Raw genomic sequence first — 15,252 nt, 5'->3', positions numbered from 1 at the left:
AATGTTGTGTAAGACCGAAGCGTTTGAGTGCAAACATTCAATAAAAGTTGTACTAACAAACAAAAGATAAGCCTTATCAATTGAACTTATTGACAAAACAATTCAGAGAGGCATATGCGCTTTTTGCTGCTTTTAAAACCATATGAAAAGCAAGGCATATTTTCCATTGCTCATTTTTGAGATCATTGCAAACACGGATAACAAATTGTATAATCAAGAGTGACACTGATTGGTACCACTTAGATTTCAAATTCAACGAGTTGTCCTACATACGATTTTCTTTTTCTATGAATTAGAATGGAACTTGTGCCTTACTTCTCTATCAATGACAACAAACGATCTTAGCCCCTTCCGATTCCAGAAGAGCTATTTTCCAATGACAATATATGCAGTTATCACGTGAAAATAGGAAACACTTTATTTCTCTTTTCTGATTTAAAGTTTTTTTTTTTTTTTCTTTTTTCTTGACGATTGTTAATAATAAAGGCTTAATTGATCGTAGTTGAGATTTATCTCTTTATAGTACTCTCAATGCCATCCTTTGTATCTTCTTTTCTTCATAGCTCAGTTGATAAGAATAAATCTCAGGCAGCGAGTTCAAATAGGGCAAGCGAAATGACGAACAATTGTAATAATTTCAGACGACTGCCAGTAAATAATGCATCAGCACCCTCATTCTCTTCTGGCAATGAAAATAACATCAGTGCAAATACATACTACTATCAGTATCCTCAACAGACATCAAACCACAATAATACAGATTGTATTACTGCCCCTCCACCCTATGACACCATGAGCCAGTATCAATATTCTTGTCAGCCACAAGCACAGCAACAACAACTGTCACTAAGTACCAGTCCAACTCCAACTCCAAGTACATCATGGACCTCTGAGATGAACGCATTAGCACAGAAAATCAAAGACGACGTAACTAAAACTTTTCTATCGAAGAGTAGTAAAAAGACATTGTCATCAAGCTCGATCAGCAACACAACAGTAGACAGGCACAGTATATCGCAAGGTATGAAACTCGTTTCTATTGCCGCCGATGAATATGAAAGTGGAAACGAAGCCGTTGCTCTTGGTGTTTATTTGACTGGCGTAGATAAGATACTCATGGCGTTACCAAGTATGTGTAGCCTTTATACTGTATAGCATCTGCAAAGGAAGATGAAAAGTAGCAGTATTGTCATTCAAACAGATTTTTATTTGATAAACTAACCTTTTTTTTTTAAAAAAAAATATATTGGCCCGCTTATCTAAGATAAAACTGATACAAAGACAAAGTTGGCAATCAAAAAGAAGCTGCAAAGTGTTGAGGAGAGAGTTGGCTTATTCGCAATCGCTAACCTACAGAAAGCATCGAATAACGATCACAATACAAAGGATGCAAGTACCAATATAACAGTACAAGTACAATCTTTACTCTTATCGCGTCTTACACATACAATAAGCACGATTACCAACAAGGCGTATCAAAAATCCTCAACAACGGCTCCATCAACTACCAACGATAACGCAAACTGTGAATCGAGTAAAGGCGCATCTAGGATCACTACGTCAACAACACATATGCATGATTCTGAACAGCAAGATTCAATGGTGCGATTTAAACGGCTCGGGCAATACATGATAGATTTCACAGTAGCTTGTGCTATTATCATAAAAAAATCACCCATTCCAGGTAAATGCATATTAAGACATATAAATAATCTTTGCCAAGATGTATGGCCCTAAAAAAACGACCTGGACAAACTTTTCACACATTAATCTATTTCAGGGATTCTTTCGTTCTTTTTTGGATATATGGTCCAAATCTTCCTTTGGATGGATGCACAATACCATGTCATTCATAAAGCACAGAACTTCAGTATTCGTTGCCTGAAATTCGGTCTAGAGGCAGATGAAAAGTACAGATTGCATGAATTTATTGCTGAGGGATTTTATATGTTGTTCGCTGCAGGTCTGAAAGCAGCCATTGCATACAAAGAAACCCCATGTTATACATATGAAAGTAATATTGCTGCTAATGCAGCGAGTGCTGAACCTGATTCATTTGAACCAACCAGTTCTTATGTATGCACCGATGGAGAATCATTCAATAACTGTCCTAAATTACCAGCAGAGACTTTTTTCAAAAGAAATGATACACTATCACAGTCTTGGACACGACTATTCAACAAGAATAGCCATGAATAATAATAACAGAAAATGTAGCTATAGCGTTAAGATCTCATTACTTTGATTTTAGAATAAATTAGTTGTTGGAACAAATATAATTCATACGTAGAAAAAAGTATCAATATCTAGCCAAAAACATATAATGACAGGAGACGCGCTTGTACTGTTATTAAATAACATGAGAAGCGTGGTAATCTACAAAAAGCAATAGCTTGTATAACCAGACCTCCCACAACCCATTCTTATGAAATTCATTCCAGTAACAAATTTGTTGGGAAAAAAAAAAACCCAGGTAAGTGCAAACAAAGGCAGAAATCGCAGTAGAACGATTGAATAAAGCCTAACATATATAGGAAGCGCAAATCCGCCCAATGATTTCAGGCATATGGCGAAGTTAGCATGCACGTATATACAAAGTGCGTGAAGCGCGCTTTTCCTTTAGTTTTGCTTATATGAATTTATCTGAATCAGGTCAATGAAAATGTCCAATTTTTATTTAAAAGAAGAAAGTCTGAATCAAAACCGAAAATACACTAGCTCGTTTTTTCTTTTCCCCACCCGAAAGCTAGCTTCAAGAATCTCATTGGGCTCTATTTTTATTCATAGGATTTTCGCATATTGGAAAAAAAGGCGCGCGGCCTACAGTTGTAAAAAAGCTTTGGTCTAGGCTGTCGATTTTACTTGTACCTTCAAAAAAGATGGGGACCTCTTTGCCCTGTTTCTATTTGTTCAGAATTTGAAAGGGATCGAATATTGACAAACTGGACTTTGCTTTTATTTGAAAAGAACCTTTGAGGCGACATGTGTGCAGCTTAAAGACAAAGGTCTAGTGAGTGAGTGAAGATCTTTTCTCTTTATTTGCATACGGTAAAACCAATTTCGTCTGAAACATTTTTTATGGACTCAGCCTCTCTTCTATCGTCAAGGCAGAGAAGAGACAACGCAGGTCGACTGCAATTCATATAGCCCCTTACATAACATCTTCTCTTCGCAACTCTTCAGAGGCGTATGATTCGAACCTCCGTCATGAAACATAAAATGAAGATCTTGTCACGTTAATCTGCGTATTGCAATGGTCTTGAATGTTTTATAATACGAAGCGTTTATTATTTGCAACCTTTTTATGTTGGTGAACAGAAGTATCGGTGGTAAAAGGGAACGGTCGTTTCAATAGCAATAGTAAGCTACAAAAGAGGCAATTCATTTAAGGTTGATTTCGATCTAGTTTAGCGCTTACCGTAAGATACTCGTAATGGCAATCAGTTTACTTCATGATTAAATAGTTTGAAATTCTATTTTCAGGGGTAGAATCAGCCGTCGAGCCATGGGTACAGTCAACTCAAACAAAACTGTGTTAGCTAGTGCTATTTTCTCATCCAATACGCTGTAAACCAATGCCACACAAACTGATAAAATCATGGTGTTTCACCTCCACTTGGTATAGAGCATCAAAAAGGTCCGGGTGTTATTGCTACCCCAATGCCACAGTTCAAAGCACTTTGCTGTCCATTCACGCGTCGTCATCCAATAATTCCGCGTACACCAGGGCGGGGGTTTAATCTATGCATACACTCCTGTATTCACTTTTTTTTTTTAAAAAAAACTGTGTTCGAAAGAAAAAACTTTTTCATGAAATAAACTGTTGTATGATCTAGCGGGAGAGAAGATTGCCACTCGCTACAAAATAACCTTCCAAAACCGAACTTACAGCATGCATTGCAAATTCCATACGGGCAGGTGCTTTTAATGACTAAATATTGGTACCTCATTTATAAGCATGTTCACGTGTTGTGGTCAATGCTGAAAAGACAGAGTACTTTGATGGGATATAACTTTCTATCATGTCCTTCAAGTCCAGTAAACAGAAATTGGATGTCTGATAATGAAATGTGATAGGAAAACTTAAAAGAAGCAGGCGCTATCCAGCTACCTAACACAGCCGCGGTAAAGCCAGCTAGCGCGGAGTAGTTGGTCTCACAACGTTCTCTTCTCTATAAACAGTTCTGCCTTCTTGTGATCATATATAACAGAGTGAGCTTTTGAACAATGGAAAACTGTACCTAGTGTCAACTTTCTTTCTAAGCAACCACAGCAAAGTCGGGACCCCATGTCTGAATAGTATTGATTGTGTAACAAAGTTAGTACTGAGCTACAACAAAGCGCTCTGTTTAGTCCTCTTTACAGCGTTGAATAGACTTCATGCATTTCTATTCGAACGGGGGACCTCATTTTCTGAGATTACACTTTACAACCGCAATTGTTGGCTATTGCTTAAAAGGAAGTAACGCGTTTTCAAATACCTGAGCCTGAAAACACCCTTCAATCAATGAGTAGTTGTATATGTACATTGTCTATTTTGCTTGTATTGTAAAATTGCTTTATCTCCAGTAGTAAATAACCACATAATGCTTCTATTTGATTAAATTGAAAGACCTTTCTAACAGTTCGCTCGAAAGTTTCATATGGACGATCATTCTCAAAATGAAGGGCAAAAAAAAAAAAAAAAAAAACGCAGTGCAAATATTTTTGACGATCCGCAAAACCTTTGTGAATTGAAATTTCAAAAAATCACGGGCCCTTTGGCACGAAAAGCTCACAGCAACATGTGGCATCTCCGTCCGTTGTTTTCAATTAAACACTTTTTGTCAACAGAGAGCGCGGCATAAGTTTTACTATTGTTTGATATTCCGTATAAAAATTTTCATATAAAAAAGGACCCAACACTGTCGACAAAAGTCTTGTTTTTTTCATCTCATCATCTTTTATTCGCTGGTCGTCTTACTCTTTTTCTTATATACAAAATGTTCCGTGTTACCTTCCTTTTCGCTGTCGTTTTAGCTGTTCTCGCTGTCGTCTCCCAAGCCGCTAATATTGAAGCTCGTGGTAACAAACACCACGGAACTGCTACTTTCTACTCTGTCAAGCACTCTGGTAAGCCCTCTTGTGGTTACAAGGCTGACAACGATGATATGGTTGCTGCTCTCTCTCACAAGCGTATGCCTAAGCACGGCCACGGTAAGCCTTGTGGTGAAAAGGTCAAGGTTCACTACAAGAAGAAGTCCATCACCGTCAAGGTTATCGATACTTGCGACGGTTGTGGTAGAAATGATATTGATCTTTCTCCTGCTGCTTTCAAGAAGCTCGACCACAAGAAGAAGGGTGAACTCAAGGTCCAATGGGAATTCAAATAAGATATCCAACTGGTTTGATCAAGCTACCTTAACATCTTCTGATCTATGATTCTATTATTCAACGCTAGCCGTTTTGTATACAAACTAGCCAAAAACTCTGTACTATTCATTAACGCATTTGTTCATTTATTTATATTATTATTCATGTACCTTACTATCGTAATAAACCGATCTAGGCAGAGCCCGGATCAAATACTTCGTAACTTAGTAATCGCACTTTGTGTTTGTTTCTACTTGAGCTCTATCTTTTTGATCGGATATCTCTTTAAAAAACTGCGGATGTGGTTTCATACTCACAAAAGCTATCGGACAAACTGCAGGTAGGTTGAAGAAACCAAACGAGTTGTTGTACTAGATGGGAAAGACTTGTCTGAGTTATTTAATAAATTTGAAGTCTTATCGTTGGCGCAAAACAGCTTCCATTTTGCCTTAGGATTGATTTCCAGACATTTTAAAGCAATTTTTTTGATACCGACTTTCAGGTACCAAAACCTTGACAGAAGACACGAAAAAACCTTATTCTATTTTAAACTTTTGCAGGTACAGCATTTGCAACCTATAGCACATTATGTCATTGTCGATTCCCCTACATTCATTACAGGCTCAACATAGCCTAGCTTCTTTTGGAAAGAACTATCATCGTGGAACTTTTCTGAGATCTTTTAATTGAGTTCATGAAAGATTTGAAGGCCTAGATCAGATGACCCTAGCACCTTTGTGCTGAAAAAACCAAAAAAAAACCACAAACCCCAGACCACATATCGCACCTGAAAGACTGAAAAGTTACCAATCACCGAAAATTCTCCAAAAAGACTTTACATGTATTCAAAGAATAAGCCTTTTGTTCCCAAGGGAGTTTCTTAGGCGATATTATACCAATTCGTATTTGATTCTCTGTAATCAGTTGCATACTCAGGAAGAATGTGATCTTCAAAATTATTGTAGCCAACTTTCTTATTTGCAAGCTTTGCTTAACATATCTAATAAGCATCTTGTATTGAATAGACGCGCTGATTGGCGGTGTTATTCTATATCATGATGGATGAACTCGTCAAGTAAACTTAATAATACACCCTCCCCCTTTGAAGATATACCAGATAAAGACTCTGATGAGCGTTAATATACCTTTGAGAAAGTAAAACAAGAAGACTTAGAATGCTCTAAGTGGTGATAAGCAGTTCAGAGTGAAGTATAGCAATCGAAAGCGGCAGCTTGAGCTTTATAATTTTGCAAAAGCTAGCAAAGTTATGAGCAGCTTAAACATTCTTTTTTTGAGCAGTTTATAGTCTTGGCTAACTATAAAACGACATACTGTTACTGGAAAGCTTAAAGCTACCTGATCGCCGTCGATCAACATGTTTTGAAGTTAGCAGATGAAATAAATAGAATTGAATGGCATGTATCAACTGTCTATCAAAGAATCGGCTACTGAACCAGTAATAGATACCACACATTGGCAGTGCGTTTGTTTACATTAAAAATAGCCATTTCGACTTTATTTATTGTAGGTTGAGCTCATTAGCCTTATAAGACTGTAATTGTGGCTTCATAAACTCGACTTCACAATCCCTTGCACATTTATTTTCATGACAAGCAACAGTAATAGAGCTCTATGCCCAATTGTTCTTCTGCTATTTTCTATCTCCGCAGACAAAAGGAGCAATGACCCCACGTTCAACGAGCTGTCACAAGAGCTTTAAGCTCAAGAACCCTTCAGAAAATTACAATGTCATTGTTCTTCCGAATCACAAAATATAGCAGGATCATAAAAAATGAGACAGAACTTCATCGGTATGGTTGTTAGCAATGCAATGCAAAAAACAGTGAAAGTCAAAGTAGCAAGGCAAAAAATTCATCCTATTGTTCGCAAGGTAAGCTATTCAACTTATTTACCCCTGGCACAACTGAACTGTTTACTTACCTTTTCAAAATTCTGTAAATATGTAGACGATCAAGTCATACAAAAATTATCTGGTGCATGATGAAAAAGAAGCCTGTAATTTAGGCGATGTCGTTCGTATCGAAGCTTGCAGACCTTTGAGTAAACGTAAACATTTCTCCATCGCTGAGATTCTCAAGCAAGCAAAATAAACCACTCTATTCCTTCAAAAAAGTCCTGACAACCATCCGACTTTCAATCGAACGACGCTCACTTTTTCTTTTATATATCAAATACGATATCGTTTTTGTTCAAAATAAATTCAATTCATGTAAATAGACCACTACTTTATAAAGAAAAACCACTTTATTGGTTATCTATAGAACCTTCAATGTCCAAATTTTACAATGCAAAAGGCATTTAGTTTTTTGATTGGTTCGTAATAAAAAAAAACGACATAAATTTTGCCTTGGGAATTCTGGAGTTACACCTTTTCTTTCACTTCATTGCATTTCAACTAAGCGATGCCGCCACCACAGACACCACAGCGCAATGAGATTCTCGACTGGTATAATTCGATTCCACCCATAACCAAAGCACTGATTACGCTCTCACTTGCCACGACCACGTTATCTGGTTTGGGATTTGTGCAGCCTTCAACTTTTGTATTTTATTGGCCAAATATCAGATATAAATTACAGGTATGAAAAGGCATAGAACAAGCAAACAATATACGTTATACGCGTACTAAGAGAATTACGAAATTCTGTCTTCACCACAGTTATGGAGATTGGTGTCATGCTTTTTCTTCAACAGATTCAGTCTCGGTTACGCCTTTAATCTTTATTTTTTATATCGCAATTCACAGCAGTTAGAAACTGAAGTCTTTCGAAACCAACCTGCCGATTATATATTTTTTCACTTGTTTACTGCAACTTTGCAACTTATAACAGCCATTCCTTTCGACCTTTATGTTTTAAGTGATGGTTTATTACTTTCAATTGCCTATCTCTGGGCACAGCATAACCGAGATTCGATAGTGAGTTTTATGTTTGGCATCCGTTTCAAGGTATTGAAAGAAGTTTCGAAAATATGAAGGATGATCCAAATCACTATTATTTTCCAGCTGCTAAATGTAATTCATAGGCTGTTTATCTTCCTTGGGCAATGGTAGCGACTGATTTTTTGATGACAGGAGGCATTCCCAAAGCATCAATTACAGGTATTATTTCAGCTCACATCTATCATTATTTAACTGCCATCTACCCAAGGCAAGGCGGCCGTCAATATCTTCAAACACCTGCATTCTTACGAAGATTATTCCCACAAAGAAGACTGAATTCTACACCAACATCTGGTGCATTTAGAGGAGGATTTGGTCGTCAGAACCAAACAGATAATACGAATATGTTTGGTCGCCATAGCTGGGGAACAGGCCGGCGTTTAGGTTCATAATAGGCTTTGGACTTGACTTTTTTTTTCATGAAAATAGACATAATAAAATTTGTGTGTTGAATCAACGAGAGAAGAAAGAAGAATCGCGCTTTTGCGTTTGAAAACATGAAAGTTGCAAAGATTCAAATCCAAATTCAGTTGCGGCTGATATAAATTTCCCTAAAAGAGTATAACTGCTTAGTTGAACTGGGTAATTTCCAGCAGTGAGTGTAACTCTTTAGAAGATCAAGGAAATCTCAAACTGGAGAGCAGTGTAAGTCTTGAGTGATCAGTATAACATGGAGAACGAAATGTGCAGCGACAAACTGTTAAACCATGTTTTTATCACTGTTCATAACTTAAGTCACTCATCTATTTGTGTCCGGATACGTATTCTTATTGAATCCTGTCTTCCTGTACCAAACCGGATGGAGAAAGTGAAACCCGTGCTCTGTTTGCTGAAGATCAGCAGAGGAACTTCCCAAGCTTACTTCTCCATTCCTTTGATATTGCAACCAGGAACTATTCCAATGCACGTATCATCATTTTTATTCTGGCGGCTACATCTATGACGTTCCTGAAAGAGATTCAGAGGATACTCCTAGTCAGGGACCTTCCATCAGTCTTCTGCAGCAGATGGACAGGCATTGCAGTGGATGATAATATATTTGCAGCGGAATATAGCCTTCTCAAAAATGCAGATGTATTTATGGCTGAAGAAAGCTGGGCTTGGTTTATCAACCCACCTTGGTATGAACCCCTAAAAAATACAAGCCGAAGCAAGTAGTGCAGATTAGTGCTCCAAATCCAGAACAGCTGCTCAAAAAGCTGTAATTATGCCTTCTGCCAGCTATAACCCTCTCAGCCGGTATAAGAAGAATAGAGGCACAATTCTCTTAGGATATGTACCAGCATCAGCGATGAAAAAAACTGCAACAACATAGAGTTTAATGATGGGCATTCCGAGTTTTTTTCGAGCTTATTATTGTATCTGTAAACAAACATTGATTCTTTATCAACAACATCAGATAATACATCTTAAACTGTGAGTTGAATAAATAAGGTCCAACAGTAGGCATTCAGCCTTTGGTTATACTTTATGAATATCGCACAACTTACACTGTAGGGATGTGTGAAAGAGTGATATGGATCACAAATGTAAATAGAATTAATTTCGTTTAAAAACTGTAGATGTTCGATAATAACAATCAAAAATGTTTAACGATGTTTTTGGCAGCATTGTCGTCGCAATTCCAATTGTATTACAATCTTTATACTTTAACACAGCATGTATTCTTCGCTTTGACGCCGCTGTCGTTGCATTCTCCAAATTTCGATGTTCGCATCTCTTACATAACTTAACTAGTCAGATATTCATCGATGAAGCCGGTTCTACCTTTTTATCTTTATCGCAATTAGGTGTTCGACCACAAAGTGCTTGTAGGCCATGCATGTGTGGCTTACAGGATAGACACATCACCGTTTTCGTTGGTTTATTTCAGCCACCTTCTTTGAACATTGTATGCCATTGGTATTACTGTGTGTGTAACTGAAGAAACATTGATCATTTCTAGATAGAGTCGAGCCTATGTGTAGTTATGGGGCTTTTACATGACCGTTCTGAGTTGAGAGGCGTTGTTTACCTTTTCACCTTGACTGAAAAGAAAGAAAGCAAAAAGAAAGAGAACATCCGCTTTTTGAAATTGTGTGTTCTGTTACATATCGCGTTCTTTTTTATTATTTTCTCTTTTTTTATTATCAAAGACAGCTGCACTAGCATTATTACGATGACTCAATAAGTGATGGCTCTTATCAACATGCATCAGAGTTCTGAAAAATCATTGCTTTATACAGATAGTGACGTGTCTCTGCTCCTCCAACTAGCTTTTGATGTTATAGCATGCTTAACATATTACACAGGGTAGCTAGACGCGCTGGTTATTGCTCCTAATTCCTCGTCACCCCTTCGTTTCTATTGTGCCCTGAAAAAAAAAAATCAGATTCTCCAACTAAAATTAACATAATCTAAGAACTACCTATGGTATTTCTCAAACATATGATTCTGTTCGTCTGGAGCAAACAGTATGAAAGTCCGATATCATAAGCGAAAAAGCGTATTTTTGCAAAGTTTCATTTGCTCTTCTTCCCCGCGTTGTTCTACGTCACCTCAATTTTTCTTTCTGAATTTCTATTTCCTCTTATTGTTTCGTGGAAACGGGCGGGGTAGGCTCAAGGCTGGGCCTGTAACAGGGTCGAGTAACCATTACGGCTTACTTCCTTTTTCTAATTGTACCTTCATTTATTTTCTAATTTTTTTTTTCTTACTACATTTCTTGATTGTTACGAGTAACAAAAAACCCACCCCCCTCTCTCAATGTTTTCTCGGATCGCAACATCTACAGCAAAGCGTTCAGTACGTCAATTTGCTAAACCAACTGTTCAGGTACGACATTTCTGATTGCAGTTTTGTATTTACCCCACAATACATATTCAAACAATAAGAGAGTTCAAATTGATGGAACTTGTCGATAGTAACAATTACAAACATTTTTTCATCGACTTATATATATATATGTATATCTAGGCTAGATTTGCTTCAACCAAGCCTTCAGTAAATCAAGTATGTTCACTATACGCATAGAAATGTTTCTATCAATGACTGAAAATTTTATGTTTATGTTTTTATTGTTACCCAACAACAGCATCCTTTACAGTTCGGTTTAGTAACAGGAGGTATTGTGGGTCTCACAGCTGCTGCCTATATGTATACAGAAGCCTCCGCGAATATGGCTGATGAAGGTCTTCATGCCCCTCATTATCCTTGGCCTCATAGTGGTCCTCTTTCTACCTATGATCACGCCTCGTAAAGTGCCACTTTTAAGATAGATGTGCAAGTTTTGTAAAGCCTCTTTTATACTGAATTATTTGTGGGTATGCTTATAGTATCCGTCGTGGTTATCAAGTTTACAGAGAAGTTTGTTCAGCTTGTCACTCACTTGACCGTATTGCTTGGAGAAACTTGATTGGCGTTTCTCACACTGAAGAAGAAGTGAAAGCTATGGCCGAAGAATTTGAATATCAAGATGGACCCGATGAAAATGGCGAAATGTTTATGAGACCTGGCAAGGTAAACATCTATCTTCGACCTTCAATAGCATATCCTCATAGCGAAAAGTGAGGAAAAAAAAAAGTGGGAGGCTTTGTCCACTGTAAAAAAAAAAAAAAAAAAAAGACAAGACAAAGGATCAAGAGATAGAAAGCAGAGGACCATTAATTATACCCCACTTCCAAAAATGAGACAATTGACTGAATTCACTGATACATAAATTACTTCTACACGTATAGCCTTCAGACTATATGCCCAAGCCCTATCCCAATGAAGAAGCTGCTCGTGCTGGTAATGCTGGTGCTTTGCCTCCAGATCTCTCCTTGATCACCAAAGCTCGTCATGGTGGAGAGGTAGGTTGACCATCTTGAATTGTTATCGCATCGAAGAAAAGCAGACACTAACTTTTCTTTCAACTATTTAGGACTATGTGTTTGCTCTTCTCACAGGTTATGTTGATCCTCCAGGAGGTGTTGAAGTCCGTGAAGGTTTGAACTATAACCCCTACTTCCCTGGTGGTGCCATTGCTATGGCCCGTACACTTTTCGATGGTGTTGTTGAATATGAAGATGGTACACCCGCTACCACTTCTCAGATGGCTAAGGATGTGTGTACTTTCCTTGCTTGGTCCGCTGAGCCTGAGCATGATGAACGTAAAAAGATGGGTATGAAGGCTGTCATCATCTTGACAGGTTTAACAGCTTTATCTATCTATCTCAAGAGATTCAAGTGGGCTCCTCTTAAATCTAGAAAGATTGTATACAAGTAAGTTCAAGCATAGGTGTGATATGAGATATTTCAGTAAGCATAATATACTGACTCTTCTTATCCTTTCAATTACTATGAATAGCCCTCCCAGAGACATCAAATAAACATAACCCAAATTAATACACTTTACGAATTCAGCAAAAAATAAATTATCACCTTTCTTTTTTTATTTATCAACCCTTATTAGTAGTAGTATAATTGTAAACACTGGAGAAAAACAATAAAAAAGCCGAATGGTTCGCTTTAGACAAGACATATCAACTGCAAAGATTACTTCTCTGCATTATCCTAACATGTGTCTGTTTATATAAGAACTAAGTTGAAGCTATCCCTCGTTAAAATAAAAGTGCATGTATAATCAATACGTATTTACTGACTTTATTAATTGTCAGTGCAAGGGTGAAGAATAAATAGGAAATGCATTGAGAGAAAAAGAAACGGTATATGAATAGAGTATGAGATAGCAATGCGTGGAATAAATACAAGTGTATACATATATAGACAGGATAAGAATAAAAGTTACTATGACAGATGGATATTGCAAAAGATAGATACAACATATTGAATCTAAGAGAAGAAATGCTTGATACGGTTCTTCATCTTGTATTCTCTCGGTATATCATGGTTACACTCAAGAACAGCATTGGCCATAAATTCCAAAAATCGTTGGCCATACTGAGTGGGCTTGACAGCTGAAATGCCGTTTTTGTCTTGCGTCGTCAGTGATTTATAAAAGTGCTCTGATTTTTTCTTCATATCATAAGGTGTTAAAATATCGATAATGCCCAAAGAATATAAGACTGGCAGAGGCCTGTTTGATTCATCGGTAGCTTGGAAACCGCCTTCTTCGGCATAAAATGCACAGCTATGGCGTCTGTAAAAGCATGGGTATGTCATTAGCATGTCTATAAGTACAGATAGATTCAACGTCTTTACTTACTCTTGAGTATCTCCTGGTAATTTGGAAGCATCTAGTTTGTTGAATGTAGCTTCTGCAATCGCTGTACGAACTACTTGTGCTTTACTTGATTTACGGTTCATTAATGTATTTCTACGTTGCACCAGTTTTGTATTAGGATGAAACGTCTGCAATGTAGTGTCGCGAATATTATCCTTGTTTCCGCGTAACATGTCGTGAATACCAATAAGTAGACTGTAATCCATAATATTTAACTGTGTGAGTAGCTAATGTACGTAAAAGAGAGACAAATAAGGGTTGGCATCGACGTTTTCTTTCCAGCAATCAAAAAAAAAAAGAAGTTTTTTCTTACCGTAACATCACGAACCAGTTGACCTATGAATAGCTTTCTTTTAACAGGGCCTAATTGAAGCTTACGATTCTTCTTTTCCCAATTGAGATCTTTCATGACGGCATAAGGGTTCTTACGTATTTCTTCTTCGGGTAAAAATCTACCTAAGGTCGAGCCCTAACATTTTAAAATAGAACAGAAAGTAACGTGACAAGAGTAAGTTTAAAAAGTTCCGAGAACAAAACAGACATCACTTGGAATTTTTTTGGCCTCACGAAAAGTTTACCTTCAAATCATACGTCTCATGAATATCTTTACTGGGAGGAAAAACGTTACTCATCACCACAAAATGAATTTTCCTTCCATGTGGTAGCTTGATTCTATGTAGACCATAATATCTGCAAAGCAGGGTATCAGGGTTGTTACAAATATGCTATTGTACAATTTACAGAGATCAGTGATGAGATCATATGGGTCAACATGTGTGTACCATTTTTAAGTTGTTGTTCTCTTGCAAAAAAAGCCGAGTGCATTACCTCATAGTACTCTTTCAAGATCTTTCTCATAAATTTATGCTCAGTGTGGTGTATGGTTTTTATAATGTATCGATAATCTTTGGAATAGTAAAAGAAGCTACCACTTTTACCGGGAGAACCCAATTCAGAGAGGATGTATTTGCTCGTGAGAGAAATCTGAAGGACAAGATTTAATGTAAGCGTTCGACAGATGCATTGACTACAGATGGAGGTGAGAAAGAGCTGTTGCTTACCAAATAGTCTGCAGGATCCACACCACACCTATCTCTCAAGCTGCGGAATATCCAAGGTGCATAATCCTTGAACTTGAAATCATATTTTGCACCAGGTGTTAGCTCATCACCAACAACATCAAAGGCCAGCTTATGAGCAGCCACATAATCTTCATCGGTCAGAGGACGATCCATCTTGGCCGTGACTCGACTCACAGCAATTCGAATACCCGTCAGCATATTGTACATCAAGATATAATTACGATGACCTTCTGAAATGCGAGTACCAATCAAAACACGATCATCGTCTTCGTTATTGTTGTTCGTATACGAATTCTCTTTATTGGCCATGGCTAATCTTGATAATCGTTGAAAAGCCTTTCTTCTCGCTGAAAGCTCTTTTTGAAACTCTTCTGAACGACGCATCATATCTAATCTTTCTTTATCGGCCATTCGCTGTCTGGCTGATTTCAATGTATGCCCTGTCGTGTGATGTCTACAAAGTGAGACTGAAGACACAGTTGTAGTTGAAGCAGCTGTATCGTTTTGTTGGCTTCCAAAGGAAGATTTGGATTTCTTTGTCATGCCAAGTTGAGGCTGTAGACTGCTCTCTGTAGCAGTGCGGTAAGAAGAAACTGTTGAATAGCGTTTCAAACTGATTTGGTTATGCTGTTCTGGAACGGAAGAGCCGTCGT

General features: G+C 37.6%; 8 protein-coding genes across 8 annotated transcripts; 7 read left to right on the top strand and 1 right to left on the bottom strand.

Annotated features, from left to right (window-relative positions):
* Window positions 1-615: 615 nt before the first annotated feature.
* Window positions 616-2,199, top strand: BDF20DRAFT_833234 (uncharacterized protein; the record flags this gene model as incomplete). Its single annotated transcript, XM_053078621.1, has 3 exons — window positions 616-1,129; window positions 1,265-1,684; window positions 1,781-2,199. 3 exons carry the CDS (start codon window positions 616-618, stop codon window positions 2,197-2,199), a joined length of 1,353 nt encoding a protein of 450 aa, XP_052939739.1.
* A 2,494-nt stretch (window positions 2,200-4,693) lies between these two features.
* BDF20DRAFT_855344 (RlpA-like double-psi beta-barrel-protein domain-containing protein-containing protein) lies at window positions 4,694-5,786 on the top strand. Its single transcript, XM_053080239.1, has one exon. The coding sequence runs from the start codon at window positions 4,983-4,985 to the stop codon at window positions 5,370-5,372; it is 390 nt and encodes a 129-aa protein (XP_052939738.1). The 5' UTR covers window positions 4,694-4,982; the 3' UTR covers window positions 5,373-5,786.
* On the top strand, window positions 5,106-6,073 carry BDF20DRAFT_328580 (uncharacterized protein). Its single transcript, XM_053075208.1, has 2 exons — window positions 5,106-5,692; window positions 5,789-6,073. Exons 1-2 carry the CDS (start codon window positions 5,418-5,420, stop codon window positions 5,982-5,984), a joined length of 471 nt encoding a protein of 156 aa, XP_052939737.1. The 5' UTR covers window positions 5,106-5,417; the 3' UTR covers window positions 5,985-6,073.
* Window positions 6,074-7,144: 1,071 nt separating this feature from the next.
* On the top strand, window positions 7,145-7,463 carry BDF20DRAFT_814990 (30S ribosomal protein S17; the record flags this gene model as incomplete). The annotated part of the gene is made up of 2 exons (XM_053077037.1): window positions 7,145-7,243; window positions 7,320-7,463. 2 exons carry the CDS (start codon window positions 7,145-7,147, stop codon window positions 7,461-7,463), a joined length of 243 nt encoding a protein of 80 aa, XP_052939736.1.
* A 312-nt stretch (window positions 7,464-7,775) lies between these two features.
* Window positions 7,776-8,347, top strand: BDF20DRAFT_813469 (Derlin; the record flags this gene model as incomplete). Its single annotated transcript, XM_053076880.1, has 2 exons — window positions 7,776-7,952; window positions 8,033-8,347. 2 exons carry the CDS (start codon window positions 7,776-7,778, stop codon window positions 8,345-8,347), a joined length of 492 nt encoding a protein of 163 aa, XP_052939735.1.
* Window positions 8,348-9,810: 1,463 nt separating this feature from the next.
* BDF20DRAFT_985688 (uncharacterized protein) lies at window positions 9,811-10,636 on the top strand (the record flags this gene model as incomplete). The annotated part of the gene is made up of 3 exons (XM_053085192.1): window positions 9,811-10,205; window positions 10,260-10,390; window positions 10,606-10,636. The coding sequence occupies exons 1-3, from the start codon at window positions 9,900-9,902 to the stop codon at window positions 10,634-10,636; spliced, it is 468 nt and encodes a 155-aa protein (XP_052939734.1). The 5' UTR covers window positions 9,811-9,899.
* A 423-nt stretch (window positions 10,637-11,059) lies between these two features.
* BDF20DRAFT_910863 (cytochrome C1 family-domain-containing protein) lies at window positions 11,060-12,663 on the top strand (the record flags this gene model as incomplete). Its single annotated transcript, XM_053083751.1, has 7 exons — window positions 11,060-11,128; window positions 11,270-11,305; window positions 11,388-11,548; window positions 11,629-11,812; window positions 12,031-12,144; window positions 12,216-12,556; window positions 12,642-12,663. The coding sequence occupies 7 exons, from the start codon at window positions 11,060-11,062 to the stop codon at window positions 12,661-12,663; spliced, it is 927 nt and encodes a 308-aa protein (XP_052939733.1).
* Window positions 12,664-13,126: 463 nt separating this feature from the next.
* Window positions 13,127-14,983, bottom strand: BDF20DRAFT_904988 (uncharacterized protein; the record flags this gene model as incomplete). The annotated part of the gene is made up of 6 exons (XM_053083103.1): window positions 13,127-13,433; window positions 13,500-13,744; window positions 13,831-13,986; window positions 14,096-14,242; window positions 14,346-14,501; window positions 14,579-14,983. 6 exons carry the CDS (start codon window positions 14,981-14,983, stop codon window positions 13,127-13,129), a joined length of 1,416 nt encoding a protein of 471 aa, XP_052939732.1.
* Window positions 14,984-15,252: the final 269 nt, after the last annotated feature.

This window comes from Mycotypha africana (assembly GCF_025528875.1).
Source record: "Mycotypha africana strain NRRL 2978 chromosome Unknown BDF20scaffold_2, whole genome shotgun sequence".
Lineage (NCBI taxonomy): Eukaryota > Fungi > Mucoromycota > Mucoromycetes > Mucorales > Mycotyphaceae > Mycotypha > Mycotypha africana.
The sequence above is the reverse complement of the archived record's forward strand: the minus strand, read 5'-3'. Positions and strand labels throughout refer to the sequence as shown.